The following is a 20,495-nucleotide window of genomic DNA, read 5'->3' on the forward strand; positions in this document are numbered from 1 at the left end:
ACGAACCGTAGAAGGTTGACGGGCCGCGTACTACACCGCCAGCTCGGCCTCTCATCGTGCTCTACCTTGGTCCACCACGTTCTGAGCATCAGCACCACCGCCTGCCGGGTTATGGCCACGAGGCGGATTGCGATTCCGCGCACTACTTGACACGTGATAAGCACATTTCATATACATAATTTTGGCACATATATACACCATTTATTGATATATGTTCATCCATTCTTACTATGAACTGTGATATATTTGGATGAAAATCATATAAAAGATCATTTACTCGTCATTTGTTTCTTCTGCAGAAAAGTGCACAAAGGCACTATAAACCTCAAGATTCTGACTAAGAGGCCGAAGAATACAAGACAAGGACGGGAAACAAAGGAGGGGGACTTGAGCATGAAGGAAAGAAGAAACCGAGGGCCAAACTAGAGAAGGGAAGGGATGTGCTTGTGAAGAAAGAAGGGAGCAGGAGGGCCAAATCAAAAAGTGGCAAATCTGATCGTGGGATCAAATCCCTAGCGCTAACCACCAATGCCCTTTGGGCCTGGCCACACCTCTGTCTCTCCCTCACCTCTCCTTCTCCAGCTCCGGCCGCCGCCACGGCCAGACCGGCGTGGTGGTGCGCCTCCCATCCATCAGCCCTGCAAGACACCACCAGCGCCATCTATCCACACCTCATCGCCATCCACCCACCACCAGCACCAGCACCACCTCTCCCCTCGTTGCACCCCTGCTGTCATCTTCCCGAACCTCTGCTGCTCCTCTCCTCCGATCTCAATTCTTCTGCCATTCCCTGTGAACCTTGCTGCTGCTCCATACCCATCGACTGACCAAGGACCTGAAGCCCTTCTTCCCTTTGCTGCTGCTCCTCCTCTCCTAATCTTGTTGTTACTCTTCCTGAACCCCTGCTGTTGCTCCTTCTCTCCTCCACCTCTTGCTGCTGCTCCCTCTCCCATGAACCTGCTGTTGTTCCTCTCTCCTTGCGCCCCCTTGCTGTTGTTCTTCTCCGACTCCTTCCGCTCCTACCCTCGTTCCTACTGCTGCTATCTGAACCTACTGATGTTGCTTCTTCGTCTCAAACGCCCCCTGCTACTGCTTCTTGCGCCCCCTGCTACTGCTTCTTGCGCCCCCTGCTATTGCTCTCTCCCTCTCTGCTGCTCCTCACCCACCAACCTGCTGCTACTTCTTCTCCCTCAACCTCCTGCTGCTGCTATCTGCCTCTCTCTAAATTTCTGTAGATTTGAGATTGAATGTCATATACAGATTTGTCTAGTGCTATGATATGTTTAGTTTCAGACTCAAGCTTGTGTGGTTTTAAATTGTTGATCTGAAAACTGAATTGTGGCATATGACCCTCTGTTCTTATGTGTGGTAATTAGTTAAACCCGTCACTTGTGTTCTGTACTTCTTGAATAAAGGAGTTCATCTTGTAGTACCTGTGGTAGCTTTGTACCTGTGATATAAATATATATTTGTATGGTGATATATTTATGTCCCTGCCACATTATTGCTTCTTCCCTCTGTTACATTGTATGTTAGTTATATATGTTTGTGTTGTAATATCAAGTACCTGTGATGTATACATATGTGAGTGTGATTGTGATGTGAAATTTCTTTCCTTGTTCCGTAATCTTACTTTTGCCCCTTTTACATACTTTCTAGTAATATATGTGTTCTTTTATTGTAGATTTCCTTTTGTAGTCTATGTATGCATGTGTTGGTGTTTTATTGTCTCTAGTAAAACAAAAATACCAAAAATACAGTGAAGATAATCTGAACCTTCCATTGCTTATTCTCATTTTGTTTGTCATCAACTTTGGTTAGTTTAGGTCTATATTTCCTTGCTATCATCATCTAAATTCTATCACCTAGCTTTAGCCGAGCATAGTTGTTGTCGCCTAGTCCCTGTGGAGAACACGACACTCGCAGTCCGGGCAAAATGTCCCATTGTACTTACAATAGATCATTTTGGCGCCGCTGCCGGGGATTAGCGTCATGCGATTGTGTTAGGCTATAGACTAGTTTTTTCTTCTTTTTCTAGTTTGTGCCATATATTTGTGATATATCTCTAACCACTAACCCCTGTTCTAGCTAGTATCTTTTTGTTTTCTTTTCCTTTTGCAGGTTAGAGCTATCTACTCGGTTATGGCATATTATTCAGATTGTCTCAGAGATGCGAGGAACACTACAAACAGCACGGAAACTATTCAAGAACTGATAAGTAAGATTTCCCATCGATTAGATGATTTAGCTCAGCAGCGAGAAGTAGTTTTTGAGGATAGGCCTAGCTCTTATGATCCTTATTCTAGAGTCATCCTTATGTTGCTCCTACATGCCATATTTGTGGATTTCAGGGCCATTCACCCGCTGAATGTCAGCGTGGTTACTCTCACTCTCCCGATTTTTATGGCATGAGCTTCGCCCCACAGCCTAGCTCATACCAAAACAATTACTCATATGGGTGGCCTGAGAACCAGAATATGTCATATACCCGAGATCTCACCGTTTGCTTCTAGTAATCATATGCAGGGATTTAGGTACAATGAGGAGAGCCACAACTATGCTCCACAATAGATTTATTCAGCTCCTACTCATATACCTCAACACCAGGAGATGTTGCCAATGGAGTTAAATGGTCCTCCATTTGGTCAACCAACAACTCCAGCAACCGCCGAGCAATCTCATGTGCAAGTGCCCACACAAGATGAATTTGATGATATAGACAAGCTCACATTGCTTAGTCTCGAGTTCACTTGGAGTGCCGAGGATGATCCTATTAGGAAGGTTATACTAGAGGAAATGAAGAAGATCAAGAGTGGAAAAGAGCTAGTTGAAGAAGTAAGGAAGATTGAGAAGAACATCAACGCTGGCGGCACTATTTCTTCACAGCTTGAGCTGAGTGTTTCTGGGATTCCCCTTGATACATGTGAGGTTCCAACACCTTCATATCCAGCCAAGGAAGATAGCAAGTGCCTTGAGGAAGAGATATCTCAGATTGAAGAAGATGAACTAGAAGACAAGGAACAAGATGACCAAGAGCTTGAATGCCCAAGTGATCAAGACGAAGATCTATTGCCTATCACTCCTGAAGAAGTAAAAGAAGCTCCTGTAGTTGAAGATGAAGAACCAGAAATTCATTTGCCCATCGTCATACAAGAGCGTGATATAGCAGGTTTATCTAATCCTCTCGATGACATGCGTCCATATGAATTGTTTGCTACTACCTTGCATTGCATGATGTTATCTGTTAAATTAGATTTGAAGAAGTGTTTGCTTGGATATGATGATACATATACTGTTGGTGGCATTGCTCATATTAATGATGATCACACTTATTTTCCTCATGCCAAACCTATGCTTAATGATAAATATCATCCTCATGTTAGTATTGAGCTTCCTGATTCCTATCATACTCGCCATGTTCTTTATAGCTATGCTTATGTAATTGGGTACTCTATTGATGATTTAGAGGGCATTACCCCTTTCACTTGTATGGTCTCTTTTGTCGAGTGCTCTTTCAGGTTTTTGCTACTGCACCGTTCACTACATGCTGACCAGGTTCGAGATGACATTCCTTGGGACCCCAGTGGATTTAGAGCATGGTGAAGAGGAGAAGCAATGGGCACATACAAGGAAGAGAAAAGCTAGAGCATGCACGAGGATAGAGAGCATGAGGATAGAGAAGCAAAAGGAGAGGAGTCACGATGCAAGAGGATGTGAGATGATCGAGCGAGTTCTACTTCATAAAGCCTGGTGAGCTGTTTCATGACCCCAATCTGAATATATCATCTATTGATACAAGCTGAAATCAGTTGCTAGTTGGGTTGCTTGAGCCAGTTATTACTTGTTGTCAAGCTGAAATTCACCTTTGGCATCGTGCTTGATGTGAATTTGTGACCTTGATTTCTAAATGCCTTGTAAACTAGTGATCTACACCATGCGTGCTTGGCTGAAATTAGTGAGAACTATTAGTTTTGAGTGCTCAAATCCCTAGTACACTAGAAAATTTCATCATTTTCTGCATTTACTATGATACACCTAGATCACCATGTTTAGATGCTGAATTTGTGCTAAGTGTGTTCCCGTTGAGAGCAATCACCTAACCACTATGGATTAGCATGCTATGTTCCCTGGATCGGTAGCATGTGAACCAGACATGGAGAAGTGAGGATTCCTGTTTTTATGCTTATGCGTTGTTCATTTTTAAAAAAAAGTAAATCTTATAATGAATGATAAGTCTGACTACCTACGGTAGCATGCCATGTTCCCTGGATCGGTGGCATGTGAAATCGGGTTAGCTTGGGCAGTAACTATTAATAAATAAATATGTAATTGTCGAACCAGGTGTATACCATGTTCTCGGGATCGGTGGTATGTTCCTTTGGGGAGACAAACAAAAAAACTAATAATTGGTCAAGCCGGGTGTATACCATGTTCTCGGGATCGGTGGTACGTTCCTATGGTGAGACTAATAATAATATAATCATTGCTTTATCTCTGTAAATAAGTGATTTGATCTCAAGATTTAATTCTAGTTCATTTTGTTCTCAGGATCATGCTCTCTTTAGGAACCTTTTGGCACAATCAGCATTTGAACTTTCTAATCTTCTTTTATCATTGTAAAAGTTTAAAATGGTCAAGTCTACTAGTATCCTACTGCTTTGTAGCACTCTAACTATTAATTTTCACTAACTAAGTCTGAAGCATGCATTGTTTAGAGATCTACTTCACTTGGCATTCTCTAGTCAGCTCACTATTCACCATCTTGATCTTGTCATATGCCTTTACTTGAGGACAAGTAAAGATTTAAGTGTCGGGGGACTTGATAAGCACATTTCATATACATAATTTTGGCACATATATACACCATTTATTGATATATGTTCATCCATTCTTACTATGAACTATGATATATTTGGATGAAAATCATATAAAAGATCATTTACTCGCCATTTGTTTCTTCTGCAAAAAAGTGCGCAAAGGCACTATAAACCTCAAGATTCTGACTAAGAGGCCGAAGAATACAAGACAAGGATGGGAAAGAAAGAAGGGGGACCTGAGCATGAAGGAAAGAAGAAACCGAGGGCCAAACTAGAGAAGGGAAGGGATGTGCTTGCGAATAAAGAAGGGAGCAGGAGGGCCAAATCAAAAAGTGGCAAATCTGATCGTGGGATCAAATCCCTAGCGCTAACCATCGATCCCCTTTGGGCCTGGCCACACCTCTATCTCTCCCTCACCCCTCCTTCTCCAGCTCCGGTCGCCGCCACGGCCAGGCCGGCGTGGTGGTGCGCCTCCCATCCATCAGCCCCGCAAGACACCACCATCGCCATCCTTCACCAGCGCCATATATCCACACCTCATCGACATCCATCACCAGCGCCATCTATCCACACCTCATCGCCATCCACCCACCACCAGCACCATCACGACCTCTCCCCTCGCTGCACCCCTGTTGTCGTCTTCCCAAACCTCTGATGCTCCTCTCCTCCGATCTGAATTCTTCTGCCATTCCCTGTGAACCTTGCTGCTACTCCATACCCATCGACTGACCAAGGACCTGAAGCCCTTCTTCCCTTTGCTGCTACTCCTCTTCTCCTAATCTTGTTGTTGCTCTTCCTGAACCCCTGCTGCTCCTTCTCTCCTCCACCTCTTGTTGCTGCTCCCTCTCCCATGAACCTGTTGTTGTTCCTCTCTCCTTGCGCCCCCTTGCTGCTGTTCTTCTCCGACTCCTTCCGCTCCTTCCCTCGTTCCTGTTGCTGCTATCTGAACCTACTTCTGCTACTTCTTCGTCTCAAACACCCCCTGCTACTGCTTCTTGCGCCCCCTGCTGTTTCTCTCTCCCTCTCTGCTGCTCCTCACCCACCAACCTGCTGCTACTTGTTCCTCAACCTCCTGCTGCTGCTATCTCCCTTTCTCTAAATTTCTGTAGATTTGAGATTGAATGTAATATTTAGATTTTTCTAGTGCTATGATATGTTTAGTTTCAGACTCAAGCTTGTGTGGTTTTAAATTGTTGATCTGAAAATTGAATTGTGACATATGACCCTCTGTTCTTATGTGTGGTAATTAGTTAAACCCGTCACTTGTGTTCTGTACTTCTTGAATAAAGGAGTTCATCTTGTAGTACATGTGGTAGCTTTGTACCTGTGATATAAATATATATTTGTATGGTGATATATTTCTGTCCCTGTCACATTATTGCTTCTTCCCTCTGTTACATTGTATGTTAGTTATATATGTTTGTGTTGTAATATCAAGTACATGTGATGTATACATATGTGAGTGTGATTGTGATGTGAAATTTCTTTCCTTGTTCCGTAATCTTACTTTTGCCCCTTTTACATACTTTCTAGTAATATATGTGTTCTTTTATTGTAGATTTCCTTTTGTAGTCTATGTATGCATGTGTTGGTGTTTTATTGTCTCTAGTAAAACAAAAATACCAAAAATACAGTGAAGATAATCTGAACCTTCCATTGCTTATTCTCATTTTGTTTGTCATCAACTTTGGTTAGTTTAGGTCTATATTTCCTTGCTATCATCATCTAAATTCTATCACCTAGCTTTAGCCGAGCATAGTTGCTGTCGCCTAGTCCCTATGGAGAACACGACACTCGGAGTCCGGGCAAAATATCCCACTGTACTGACAATAGATCAACACGGCCGGCTCATCAATATGTCTGTTGTAACTCTGGCTTGGGAGGAGGTGGAATGAATCCTCTCACGGATGTACGAATAAGCCTGCTGCTGAGCCAAGGCTGTCTGAAGGAGCTCTCTAGCCTGCCGCGTCTCAACCGCTATTGGGGACTCGCCTTCGACTGGGAGAGCCGCTAATCGTGAAGCGACAGCGACCATGTTATCCAAGGGGTTAGAATAATGACCCGGCGGCGATGGCACATGCTGCGGTGGGTTATTGTCTTGACGAGGCGGATCCATCGTGCACGGTTGAACCGGCGCCCCCGTTCCTGGTGTTTCAGTCCGGTTTACCACTAGCTGGTTACTGGTCCCTGCTCCGGGCATGTTGAAGAGGTTTCTTGCCTCGTAAACCAAAGGTAGGCGGGTTTGATGCCTTCTCCTCATGACATCATTCAACGTGTTCTGATCTAGCATAAGCCAGAAAGACTCTGATTGAATCCGCTGCACCTGAGCCTCTAACTCGGCTCGCATCGTGGCCATCCTCACGTCCTCGGCTGCCAGGTCTTCCTTGGCTTGAGTTATCTGGTCTCTCACCTTGGCGACTTCCGCATTATGCTCGTCCCGGTTTGCCGCACTAACCTTGGCCGTCATCAGCGTTGCTAAAGCGTCAAGTAAACCGGACAAGACTTGAGCCGGCGGGCCCGCAGGGCCACCTGCCCCGGCCGTCGTTACCGCTGCTGATGCGGAAATCAACGCCGCCGCAGTTGAGGAATTCTGCCTTGGCTGTGTACCGGCCATGAAGATTGTGACTCGGTTCGGCGGCTCGTAGGGATCCGGAATACTGTCACCATCGGAATAGCCCCCAAGCTGGCCATCTTGCAGTTGATACAACTACTCGGTTTCTCCAGTAGATGACTCGCCATCGGAGTAAACGACGGTCTCACCACCAGATACCGATCTATCCTCAGATTTCGCCTCATGGATGAATCCCACGAAGGCACACTTCATGGCAGGCTGAACCGGGCGGGTCTCGCACGCTGAGCCGTCTCAATGATGTCGGTGCAGATGTCCGGCTCAGGGCCCGGTTCGCCGATCTTGCCGATGAAGACGTGAATTCCACCAAAGGGGACCCGGTACCCGTACTCAATGGAGCCGGCCTCGGGGCCCCAGCCTGCGCCGTCGATGTAGAGCTTGCCACGGCAACTCTTAGTCATCCTGCCCATAGTGTACCCCTTGATCCCTTCAAAGCTGCCCTTTAAGAACTCGAAACCACTGTGCGTTGGCCCCACGGTGGGCGCCAACTGTCGTGGAATTGTCATGGCAGATGTCCTAGTTGATGACTTAGTCGTGGAGCCATCGCAATGAGGTTAGCTTAAAGGGGTTAATCGGGACAAAGGACACGAGGAGTTTATACTAGTTCGGCCCCTTGCTGTGAAGGTAAAGGCCTAATCCAGTTTGAGGTGGTATTGCTAGGGTTTCGATGACCAGGGAGCGAATACGCTTGACCTGGCTCTCGATGTGTTGTTTCTTGTCCCTAAATTGCCGCCGGGTCGTCCCCTTATATACACAGGTTGACGCCCAGTCGGTTTACAGAATCCCGGCCGGCTCATAAACGTGTCCGGCTCGGTATCCACTCTTTCCTAACATACAATACAAGTTATATACTTCATGGCGGTTTACATCTATGGGTCCTAACCCGTCTCTGGGCCTTGGGCCTTGCTATTAAGTTTCCCTTGTAAAGCGCCATCCTTCATGTCTTCTTAGGCTTCAATATGGGTGAGTCACTATGAGCATAACCCGGCCCCTCCAGGGTGGTTTATACTCAATAGTTATATCCCCAACAGTACCGTGGATTCGGCTAGCCGTGGAGTGTGTTTGTTGGTGGAGGGGGAGTAAACATTTACTTTTATCGCTTAGGAACCGTCACTGATGTGTTTAGCATGGAAGATATTGGTAACTTTCGGTCGTGATGTAAACAGGAAGGGTGCATTTCTCAAAATTGCATTTATCTCTGTCTTTAAAACTATGAGCTTTGGCACCGCTGCAAATCCCTGCTTCCCTCTGCGAAGGGACTATCTATTTACCTTTATGTTGAGTCATCACCTTCTCAAATAAGCGCCAGATCTGAGAGCACTACTGCCATCCTCATGCATTCTGTATAGTTAATGTTGGATGCATCATGACTGGATCTTCTCTACCATGAATTACAATGTTTATTAATCGCTGCTTGAACTGTGGAGATGCTCTGCATTTATGTTTTGCAGTCCCAGAAAGGGCTAGCAAGATACCACTGTTGTCATATTATATCATGATTGTTTTGACAAAGTGTTGGGGTTTGAGATATCTTATTATTGCTCGCTAGTTGATTATGCCATTGATATGAGTCAATATATTTTTAAGAGTTATTGCTAATATGGTTAGTCATGATCTTTGCTGAAAACCTGGGTGCTCCTTAAGCTTATTTATGTAAACAAGAGCAAAAGAGTTCGTAAAAGTTTGTCAACTGAATTGCTTGAGGACAAGCAAAGGTTTAAACTTGGGGGAGTTGATACGTCTCCGTCATATCTACTTTTTCTAACGCTTTTCCCCTTATTTTGGACTCTAATTTCCATGATTTGAATGAGACTAACCCGGACTGACGCTGTTTTCAGCAGAACTACCATGGTGTTTTTTTGTGCAGAAATAAAAGTTCTCGGAAAGGAACGAATCTTTTTGGAGATTTATTTTACAATAAAAAAATACTAGAGCCAAGAACCCTCGGAGGGGGACCCTGAGTGAGCACAACCCACCAGGGCGCGCCCCCTCCAGGCGCGCCCAGGTGGGTTGTGCCCACCTGGTGGCCCTGCAGACCCTGACTCCGACTCCATAAATACCTATATTTGGAGAGAGAAATTAGGGAGGAAGAATTATCACGTATCACGATACAGAGCCGCCGTCACCTCCTGTTCTTCATCGGGAGGCCAGATCTAGTATGTTTGGGGCTCCGGAGAGGAGGATCTTCGATCTTCGTCATCACCAACCCTCCTTCATCGCCAATTCCATGATGCTCCCCACAGGGAGTGAGTAATTCCTTCGTAGGCTCGCTGGTCGGTGAGGAGTTGGATGAGATTCATCATGTAATCGAGTTAGTTTTGTTAGGGCTTGATCCCTAGTATCCATTATGTTTTGAGATTTATGTTGTTATGACTTTGCCATGCTTAATGCTTGTCACTTTGGGCCTGGGTGCCATGATTTTAGATCTGAACCGTTTATGTTTTCACCGTTATATCTATGTTCTAGATCTAATCTTGCAAGTCATGTTCACCTATTACGTGTTATGATCCGTAAACCCCGGAGTGACAATAGTCCGGATACTTTCCGGCGATGACCATAGTTTGAGGAGTTCATGTATTCACCATGTGTTAATGATTTGTTCCGATTCTCTATTAAAAGGATGCCTTAATATCCCTTAGTTTTCTTATGGACCCCACTGCCACGGGAGGGTAGGACAAAAGATGTCATACAAGTTCTTTCCATAAGCACGTATAACTATTTACGGAATATATGCCTACATTATATTTATGAACTGGAGCTAGTTTTGTATCGCCCTAGGTTATGACTATTATATGATGAATATCATCCAACGAATCCATCGATCCAATGCCTACGAATTTTCTACATGTTGTTCTTGCTAAGTTACTACTGCTGTTGTTACTATTTCAACTATTACAAAATCATTGCTACCACTGTTACCGTTACTATTGTTGTTACTACTATTATCAAAACTACCATAGTACTTTGCTACTGATCACTTTGTTGCAGATAATTAATCTACAGGTGTGGTTGAATTGACAACTCAGCTGCTAATACTTGAAAATATATATTTTTGGCTCCCCTTATGTCGAATCTATAAATTTGGGTTGAATACTCTATCCTCGAAAACTGTTGTTATCTCCTATACTTGTGGGTTATCAACAAGCATAACATAGCATAGCATAGGGGAGTTCATCATCACACGCATAGCTTAGGGGATTTTTTAGTACAAATTGTAATTAAACATAACCGAAATTTAAAAATCATAGCGTAGATCTACTCATCGCTGGAGTTCTTGTCGAAGCCGTTGTCGCTGGGCGGGGGCTCGTTGCCATGGAGAGTGTTGTAGATCAACGTGGAGCAGAGGATGGCATGTAGCTGGAACTCCTCCAGGAGCGTCGACACGCGTGCGGCCGCAACTACATCTTCCGCTGCGGTGGCCTCCTTCGCGTGGAACCAAGCGAGCTTCGCCTCCCTACAGCGCTGAAGCGCCGGATCGAAGATGTCGCCGAGGCGGCAGAAGTTGGCCCAAGCCGAAGCACCGGCGCTGCAGGTCTTGGCGTCGCGCTTGCATACCGCCTCCCTCCAATAATCCTACACCTACGAAGCAAGTTACGAAAGGCTACGTAAACTTCCCTTCGATAGTTCTCTTCGGCCCCCTGATTTTAAGTGGGGTGTGCCCGTCCTCCCCCCATCCTAATCACAATCTACCATGTGGCTAATTATGTAGCCTTTCGTTAACTCGTTCGTAGATGTAGCATTGTTCCGCCTCCCTCTGCCTGTTTGGCACGGGAGGGTGGAGGTCGGAGCCGCCTGCCTTGTCATCGTTTCTACTCTTGCGGGCGATGAAGCCGCTGCGAGTGTCGAACCCACTGCGGTACCCGAAGCCCCCACGGGCGTCGAAACCCCTATTGCCACCACGCCCCGCACCCGTTGTCGCCATGGCCACGAAGATCCGGTGGAGCAAACCACGGCAAAACGCTGCCAGAGGGGAAGGATTTGCGGCGGAGATGGAAAGGGGAGAAAGGGGACAGATACCCTAAATCGGCCGGGCGCCGGCATATATACCGGATGCGAAGGCGGTATATGGGTCGGGCCGTTTTTGCGGGATCTGCTCTGGCCGGATTTTTGGGTTGTCCTGTAAATCGACCAGAAAAGCGTAGTTCGCCGGCGTTTAAGGGATCTGCAAGAGATGCTCTAAGGCGTGGAGGAGAAGGGAATAGAATGAACTAGTAGTGGCATTTGGTGTGTATATAGTAATTTAGTGGGAGGGTAAAATCATCATTCACCAATTTGGAGCCAGCTCCCGCTGCGAGAAGCCCGAAATGGCAGTTGTGGCTTCTGGGCCTATTTCGTGGAGCGCTCTGAATCATGGCTGCTTGGAGCCGGTTTGTTTGGGCTCCGGCTTTTAGGGATTGTCTGGATGGAGCCCTAATAGGCAGGTCCTTACTCTGGCAACGATCCTGGCCTCGGGCCTACAAAATCCAACGCCTAGGATTGGTGCCCGAGTGACAGGTTTTTATGGAAGCCAACCAAACAGCCCCTAGAAGCTGGTGGAGCCGTTGTTTGAAGACGAAACGAACACACCCGGGTTGTTGGTGAAAACCGGAAGGTTGGAGTTAGGCTAGCTATAGTGGGGGTAACTTAGATAGTAACTTAACACATCCCAAGATAATTTTGCTTATGTGACAATTATTTAATGAGGAGAGAGGTGCTTGGAGTAACATAATATGTTACTCTAACATAGCGACTCCCGTGATAAAATGAGTCTATAAGGCAATAAATGAAACAAACTATGACACTACTACTAAGATACTTTGCACTACGGAGGGAATAATTTAGACTAGTGTCATACATATCACACTAGTCTAAGTTACTTCCCACTATGACCAGCCTTAGAGATTGCTGGTGCATGTTGGTGTGTTCGCCGCATGACAATTGGGAAACGATTCTAGAGGCAATCCAATGGCGGGGGGGCGCTTGAATCTGACGGCCACGTGGCGACCAGCCGGAATTTGGGCCTAGCGTTGGCCAGCTCGTCATGCTTTATTATTCTTTCCTCTGTCCTTTTGGGTGCTATATATATGACGCCGCGCGTGTTGTCATAGAGGAGGTGCCCTTTATGTAAGTCGTTGATCTCTGCCGCCCGTTTCCTATCCTAGACCGAGGGAGAATCCGTTTCCCACAAGCAGCCGCAAGAGAAAACGCGACCAGCCTTCCGGCGACGCCGGGGATCACGCATACAACCAACGATGTCCCAACTATACGCTGCCCTGGTCGACGCCCGTGCGTGCTGCGGAAACGCCTCGTGCCGTCGTCGTCAAGACGTCAACGCAGCACGGGCACAAAAGCTTCCAGAAAGGAAATGACGGGGGGATCAAAAGCAGCCACCAGCCCTCCTACGGCGACCTACCTTTCGTCCTCACGCCACTGCGTGGTGCTCTCTCGAACTAAAACCACGACGAGTAATTTGGAACAGAGAGAGTACATGTGAATGAACCATAAACGAACACGTGATCACATCATCAGCAACGCGCGCATCAAGAAACTCTTCACGGTCAAATCAAAAGAAACGGGAGCTCCTCCGAGTCTCCCACCCCACGCAGCACGCCTCAGAATTCCTCCAGGCACCCCACCAATTTCTCATCTCAGTGCAGGACAATGGCCGCTGAGTCGCCGACCCTGATGGCTCCATCAGCATGACACCTTCCAGAAGCGAAGACGACTCCATTGGCGCAACCGGCTTTCCCAACCAGGAAGAGCGGCTCATTCATACTACACTTGTCAAACAGCTGATCACATAATGAGCCGCCCCTCGTCGGTTCATCATCAGCGACGACGGCGACGGCCCAAAATTGATGTGGACACTACACATAAGTGCCCACACACAGTGCCAACAAACATCCGCAAGGGGCAAAACATGCTTAATGCCGATATATTACAAAAGAATATGACTACTATACGTATTCGGGCAATACGTATTCGGGCCTACATATGCAAACTCGTTAATCTGGTATGAACACCATGAAGAATATATATATATATAGTATGGGTGTAGAAAAATATACACGCAGGCACCGGGAAGACGGGGCCGCTGCAGCCAAACTACAAAATGAGCCGGACAAGGCACAGCTACTACTTACTGCAACTTAAAAAGGGCTAATGTCGCGAGCATCACTTATTTTGCACCATCATCATCTATTCATCTCGAGAGACGATATCTCCACAGCCTGGAAGCATGAAAGGAGGAGGAGGTGTCACCAAAAAAAGGACGTCTCAACCAAACGTTGATCGAAGCAGATAATAAAACAAGGCGTGTGATATGTATGTTCTTATTGCTGTTGACATTAATGTACGAAATATGTATAATTTCATCAGAAGTTTGTCCCTACATGCAACCACCACAATGCCTGGGCTACTTATGCTTATTGCCGTCTGCATCATATGAAATAATGTTTATTGTTCTCAGAGTTTGTTTTCTTATCCAACTACCACGATGCATGCGCTACTAATGTTTATAGTCGTTGAGATTATTCGAAATAATATTTATTGCACTTTGATGTATGTTTTCATGCCTAACTATGATGATACATTAGAAGAAGAAAAATCAGATAACACACTGAGATTGATTGAATTGACTTCACAAAGAAAAGTAGGGCTGTTTTGGGGGTTGCTACACAAAAGATACAGACGATCGACTCAGTATGAGTAATTCATAAGAAACTTCAAAGCTGGACCAAAGAAAAATCAGATAAAGTGGGTAACTAACTAAGTTCTACAGGAAAATCAGATAAAGTAGGTGTAGATGATCGAACGAAGTTCTGCTACTAAGCCACATTCAATGTGGAGTAAAGGAAATCTGGATTCATAACAAGAAGAGATATGTCTATTGATCTCCTCAAACCATTTCTTCAACCCCATAAAGGGTGGACCATGTCAAAAGGAACTTGGGCAGTGGACATTCTACAACCACCAAATTTTAACCCACCAGGTATTCAAACTAAAGGGTGAACTCTGTCAAAATGACTAAGCGTGTTGAGAATGCAACTAGGAAACCATGGCTTGATAAAAAAAAATACGGAGTACTAGTAAGATAACTTCAATTCACGCAAAAGATTAATTATTCTTTCACAATAAAGAATGAACATACGAATGTGCATTACCTTGTCTCTATCTGTTGCCATTTCTTTTGCAATATTCTCCACATTTATGATACGGATTGGATGCATTGACACAATCAGGATTGATTTCTCCCGTTGGCTCTGCTTTCATGACAGCCTTTCCCTTTCTTGAGTCTGAAGATAAACAGATACACAGAAAACCATAAATATGGTTGTCAAGGTGGACCTTAAACCAAAGCTTCACATCCATGCATACATACACTGCTAGCAGGTTCAGGTGACTAAAAGAACGCACCTGGCTTGCTTGTAGGTGTTGATGGCGCTTCGTTCAAATGATCGAAACAGTACTGGGCGCATATATGGAATGGGTTGCCCGCATTTGGGCACCTCGGATCGACCTTCCAATTTTGCACCACGGCGCCATCCTTCCCACCTGCAAGGGCACTGGTGTCAGTTACAACAATAAAGCCCCAAAATGTGACGATTAAACAGAACTTAATTGAGCATCTGCAGCTAGAAAGAATGAAATCTCATACGAGAATCACCAGAACTGTTATTGAAATATAGACATTATAATTCAGCATGCCATTGCAATCCCACTGATCCCACAAATTAAGACAAAGCAAATCCATATGAGTAGAGGAAGCCCGGTACTAGTAGTATATTTGTTCTACCTTTCTTGCGCGGCGACTTCTTATCGGCTTTCTTCTGCTTCTCCAGTTCCTTCATCTTGACGGTACAATGCTCTCCACATTCATGAAAAGGGTTGCCGGCATTCGGGCACTTTGGATCCGCCTTCTTGCTGCCCCCGGACTTGACGCTGCCATCTGCACGCAATCAACCGAGAGATCATGGTAAATATGAGCACCGAAGTGCATCAACTCGAGATGACAACTAGCACATACGTAGATGCAAGGAGGGCAGGAGCAAGTGAAGCAAAGGAACAACCTTCCGAGGAGGAGGTGGAGCGGCCGGAGTGGCGGGAGAAGAGGGAAATGGGGGATTTGCCACCCTCCGACGAGCGGCCGCCCTCGACCATCTTGGCGAGGCAGTGGTTGGTGCAGACGTGGAACGGGTTGGCCGCGTTGGGGCACCGGGGATCCACCTTCTTGCCTTCCCCGTCCGAGGAGCCTTCACGCACTGCAGCGGTAGCATGAGAACAAAAAAATCAGTTTTTTATCGTTCGCAATTGGTCAATTTCATACTACTACTACTCCTACTAGATATGAACAGTACTGCTTCTACGACAACTATCTATGATTAAGAATTTGGGGACGGACAGGGAAGGGGAGAGAGGGGTTGGTTGCTCACGGAAGACATAGAGGGGGAGGCCGCCGGCGGAGCCGCCGGCCCTGTCGCGGCGGCGCGTCCTGGGCTGCAGGTCGCCGTCGCTGTGCGTCCTCCCGTTCTGGCCCCCGAGGCCCGGCGGCACCGGGGGCGACTTCACCGCCGGGGGCGCGACGGGGCAGTACTCGGCGCAGCGGTGGAAGGGGTTGTCGGCGTTGGGGCAGTCCGGGTTGACCGCCTGCTGCCTCGCCCCTCCCGCTCCGTCGCCACGCGGTCCAGCCCCGTTCTGCGCCGCGGCGCGGCCAGGCTGCGGCGGCGGCGGGGGGGACTTGCCGGCGGGGGCGGCGACGGGGCAGTACTCGGCGCAGCGGTGGAAGGGGTTGGCGGCGTTGGGGCAGGCCGGGTTGACCGCCCGCCCTCTGGCGTCCTCGGTCATCCTAAACCGGCCAGCGGCAGCCACCCACAACCTCCTCCGGCAAGAACCTCCTCCGCCTCCGCTAGAGCAGCAGGATTCTTGACGCGTACCCAAGAAGACGCCGCAGGTAATCTAAAGGGCGGGGTTTGAGGCCGGAACCGCGGCGAGGGGGAGGAGGAGGACTCGAGCGGCTTGGCTTCCTTTTGTGCTGGAACTTGGACCGGAGACGAGGGAAGATTAAACGGACGGAGGGGGGGTGGATTAGGAGGCCGAAGGGGTCCAATCTGGTGTGGTAGTGGTAGCTGCGGTCCAACCTGATGGTCCGTTTCCACGTCTCTTTCTTCCCGGTTCCTGCTCCTTCTTCCTCGTCGTCGTCGTGGTGTTCCCTTTTCTTTTCTGCTTAGCTTTGTCATCGTGTTACCACTGTCAAGCTTGGCTACAAAACAAGAAGAAAAGAAAAGGAACCACCTCATCTGACCTTACGGTGGACCAACTGCCCTGGTTGATGTGTGAATGTGTGATCTAGGGATTTTGCATGGATTTTGCCTTCTCAAAGACTTGGCAATACCAACCTCAGTTGAGTACTGTGGTGGCTACCTAAAATGCCATATCTACTAGTTTAAAATTTCATCAGAATAAAAATCAAGAATTTTTAGAAGAATTGGTAGAGTATAGTGGCTAAAAACATGTGATCCAATGAAGAGTCACATGTTATGTTGTTATTATAACCAACTACATCACGTGTAATGTGCGATAAAATCACACTAACCCTACTATTCGAAAGTCACGGTGTGAGAATGACATGAACAAATCATCTTCATCATCTCAATCCGCACAAAACTTTCCAGGAAAATTACAATTCTCGACAGGTCACTGCATGTCCTTATCTGTTGTAGAGTAATGACGACGACAAGTTGGGGTGTGTGGACAAGCTCCATGGAGTTGCCTGTTATTTTTCAAATTTTGAAATTATAATTGAAAGTCTTGGAAAAGAGTCTTGAATGTTTTTCTTTTCTATCCACGTGGTTCTAGATTGACCGAATTCCACTATCAAGAATGATAATCGAAAAACAAAAATATAACTCGCATGTAAATGATGTGCTCTACATGCATGTCCATATTTTATACTCCCTCCGTTCCAAAATAGATGACTCAACTTTATACTAATTTTAGTACAAAGTTGAGTCATCTATTTTGGAACGGAGGGAGTATTAATGAATGTTTTCATTTCTAGGTACATAAAATACAAATATGTGGATCTCATGTTACCGATCCACATTTTTGTAGCCTAACTATTGGAATATTTCTTCATGAGACATTGTAAATGTGCGTCTTTCATCTAAATGTACAAATGGAAACAAAACTGGATTTGATTAAAAAAAACAAATTTAGAGCTTACGGGTACTTTTAAGAATGTTTTTTCAGAATTTCAAAAAAAAAGACTGTTTTTTCAGATTTTTTAATGCGGCCGTTGGTAGCTTTTGCCGATCGAGCACTATTGCATGAAAACGTTGTACGATCTTACTTGAACAGTATTTGTACTATAGGATCATACAGTTGCATCCTTAAGGAATGAAAGCGTGGTGAGGTGTAACAACATCACGACTGGCCAAAAGTCAGATTTTGTACTAGTTTTAATCATAGTAGTTAATTGCCAGTTTGTTGTAACGACACTTATTTTAGTGGTTCAGCATCAATCTTGTCCCATATATGCCTTATATCAAATTTGCTAACATTTAATTTGACAGAAATATGGGTAAGGAAGACAAAAGAGTTTTGATTTAGTTGAGATATGATAAAATTGTTTTGATTTCATTGAGTTAATGCAGGATGTGGTTTTGAAAAACTATCGATTTGGTTTAGATTATTCTAAATTAATATATTTATGTTGGTCTTTTTTTGTACGACATTGATTGGAGTTACCAAAAATATCAATCTCTACTCCTAAAGAGGACCGGTAGCTTCCCATCACGGCTTATTTTCGCCTCACTTCCTATCATCATTCATTTCGTCTGGTTTATTTTCATTTCACCTCCCACCACCCCCTCTTACTGGTTTATCTTCGCCTTACCTCCCACTACCCTCCCCCACTGGTTATTTTCGTCTCACCTCCCACTACCCATCACACTGGATTTTTAGTGAACAACTAGAAGAATGCCTGTGCGTTGCAGCGGGGCCACATTAACTTTAAGAGTTCAATATTAATCAAGTTAATACTATATTTAATGTTCTCATTCATATCAAGTGACATTGGCGATCTTTTTTACCATTAAATCCTCACACACACACACACACTCTCCCTCCCTCTTCCTCACTCCCCCCCCCCCTTCTCTCTCTCTCTCTCTCTAACACACACACATATCCATCTTATTGGGTACGAGATGTAGAAGTTAATTGTTTCCTTTGTTTGGAGATTGATTATCATCCGTGAGTTAAGCTGAGTACTAAAGAAGAATCTGATTGTGATACGTGAATTGATTGTTGCCTTGTACGTTTGGTTTTGGTATTTAAAGATTGATTACCATTCGTTAGTTGGGTTATCAAAGAAGAAATCAATCACCATATGTGAATTCATTGTGTTACCAAATAAATGTTGTGTTTGTCCGGCCAGTGGGAGGGGGCGAATAAAAGCCCGACGAAAAAAAAACGACGAAACTTGGAGGTGGGATCGTTACTGCGGGGGAATTGGGAGGTGGGAGGGAGGACGAAAAAACCAGGGGAGATGAAATGAAAATTAACCGCGGAGACTACCAACTGAGACATTAGAAGTAGAGATAACGTACAAATCCACTCTTTCTTGCAAATCAGCACTTTTCTAACGTACAAAAAATCACATATCTAACTTTACTAATTTACCCAAATCAATTGTCAGACCCTCCTCAATGCAATTTGCAATTTACTTTAGGAAACAAATAAGGGATTTTAAGAAAATAAATAACATACAAATCTTCTCTTTCCTAGCAAATCAGCATTTTCCTAATGTATACTAACTTTCTTAACTTATCCAAATCAACAGTGCAATTTGCTTTAGAAACAAATAACGGATATTAAGAAAATAAATAACAAATTTGAATGAAACTGACATGTAAATCATGATGCGACTTGATAGCTTTCTCTTCACGGTTTTTGTCGCCTCACCTCCCACCACCACCCATTTTGTGTGGTTTATTTTTACCTCATTTTCCATCACCCCCTCTCACCGGTTTATTTTTGCCTCACATCCCACCACCGCTCCCACTGGTTTATTTTTGTTTCACCTCCCACTAACCCGTCCCAATGGATTTTAAGGAAACAATAATGTACAAATCCACTCTTTGCTTGCAAATCAGCATTTTCCTAACATACAAAAAATCACGCATCTAACTTTCGTAATTTACCCAAATCAACCAAACCTCTATCAATGCAATTTGCTTTAGGAAACAAATAACGTACAAATTCACTCTTTCTTAGCAAATCAACATTTTCTTGACGTACAAAAGATCACGGATGTAACTTTCTTAACTTATTCAAATCAATTGGTTCATCCCATCAATGCAATTTGCTTTAGAAAACAAATAATGGATATCAAGAAAAAGAATAACGGATTTGACGTAAACTAACATGTAAATCATGATGCATCGTACACCATAGAAAACAATCTCTATTCCTAAAGGGGGCTTTAGTTTCTTCTCCATGGTTTTTTTCACCTCACCTCCTACTACCAACCATTTCGTCTGGTTTATTTTGCCTCACTTCCCATCACCAACTCTCATTGGTTATCTTTCCTTGCAAATCAGCACTTTCCTAATATACAAAAGATCAATGATATAACTTTTCTAATTTACCCAAATCAACCAATCAATTCATCCCATCGATGCAATTTGCTTTAGGAAAGAAATAATAGATTTTAAGAAAACAACTAACGTACAAATCCACTCTTTTATCCCTTCACCCCATCAAGTCCGCCGAGGACGCCGCTGTTGCCGTCGCCGCAGCTTCTGCCTGGCCTACTGGAGGGTATGGCTTATTTATCCCGCTCCTACTGTTTTCTGTTATAGCCATGCTAGCGTTATACGTAGATGTGTCTGCCATTAGCGTAATATGTGCTTGTGTGATCCAATATCAGTATGTTATTAATTTTGTCAATGTCATGCTAGTGTTTTATTCCTGGATTAAATTAATCAGAAAATTGCCTTTTTTGAAATAAAACCGAACTTTATTCATTAGAGATAACCGTTACATCGTTTGTGAAGATCATTACAATTTCA

The 20,495-nt window shown here is 44.9% G+C and overlaps 1 protein-coding gene across 1 annotated transcript; it reads right to left on the reverse strand.

The window, feature by feature from the left end:
* Positions 1-13,332: 13,332 nt before the first annotated feature.
* LOC119330977 (translation initiation factor IF-2-like) lies at positions 13,333-16,581 on the reverse strand. Its single transcript, XM_037604127.1, has 6 exons — positions 15,858-16,581; positions 15,495-15,686; positions 15,221-15,373; positions 14,842-14,979; positions 14,589-14,720; positions 13,333-13,655 (listed from the first exon to the last, which is right to left on the reverse strand). Exons 1-5 carry the CDS (start codon positions 16,267-16,269, stop codon positions 14,596-14,598), a joined length of 1,020 nt encoding a protein of 339 aa, XP_037460024.1. The 5' UTR covers positions 16,270-16,581; the 3' UTR covers positions 13,333-13,655; positions 14,589-14,595.
* Between the last annotated feature and the right edge of the window lie 3,914 nt (positions 16,582-20,495).

The sequence above is a fragment of the Triticum dicoccoides genome, chromosome 7A, assembly GCF_002162155.2.
Source record: "Triticum dicoccoides isolate Atlit2015 ecotype Zavitan chromosome 7A, WEW_v2.0, whole genome shotgun sequence".
NCBI lineage: Eukaryota > Viridiplantae > Streptophyta > Magnoliopsida > Poales > Poaceae > Triticum > Triticum dicoccoides.

What these genes read in the sequence shown, in the direction of transcription:
- LOC119330977 (XM_037604127.1), bottom strand. Translation starts at nt 16,269, where the DNA reads ATGACCGAGGACGCCAGAGGGCGGGCGGTCAACCCGGCCTGCCCCAAC. An exon ending in CTCCACCTCCTCCTCGGAAG is followed by an intron (nt 15,374 to 15,494) that starts GTTGTTCCTTTG and finishes GATTGCGTGCAG; the next exon opens with ATGGCAGCGTCAAGTCCGGG. An exon ending in GAAGTCGCCGCGCAAGAAAG is followed by an intron (nt 14,980 to 15,220) that starts GTAGAACAAATA and finishes GTGCCCTTGCAG; the next exon opens with GTGGGAAGGATGGCGCCGTG.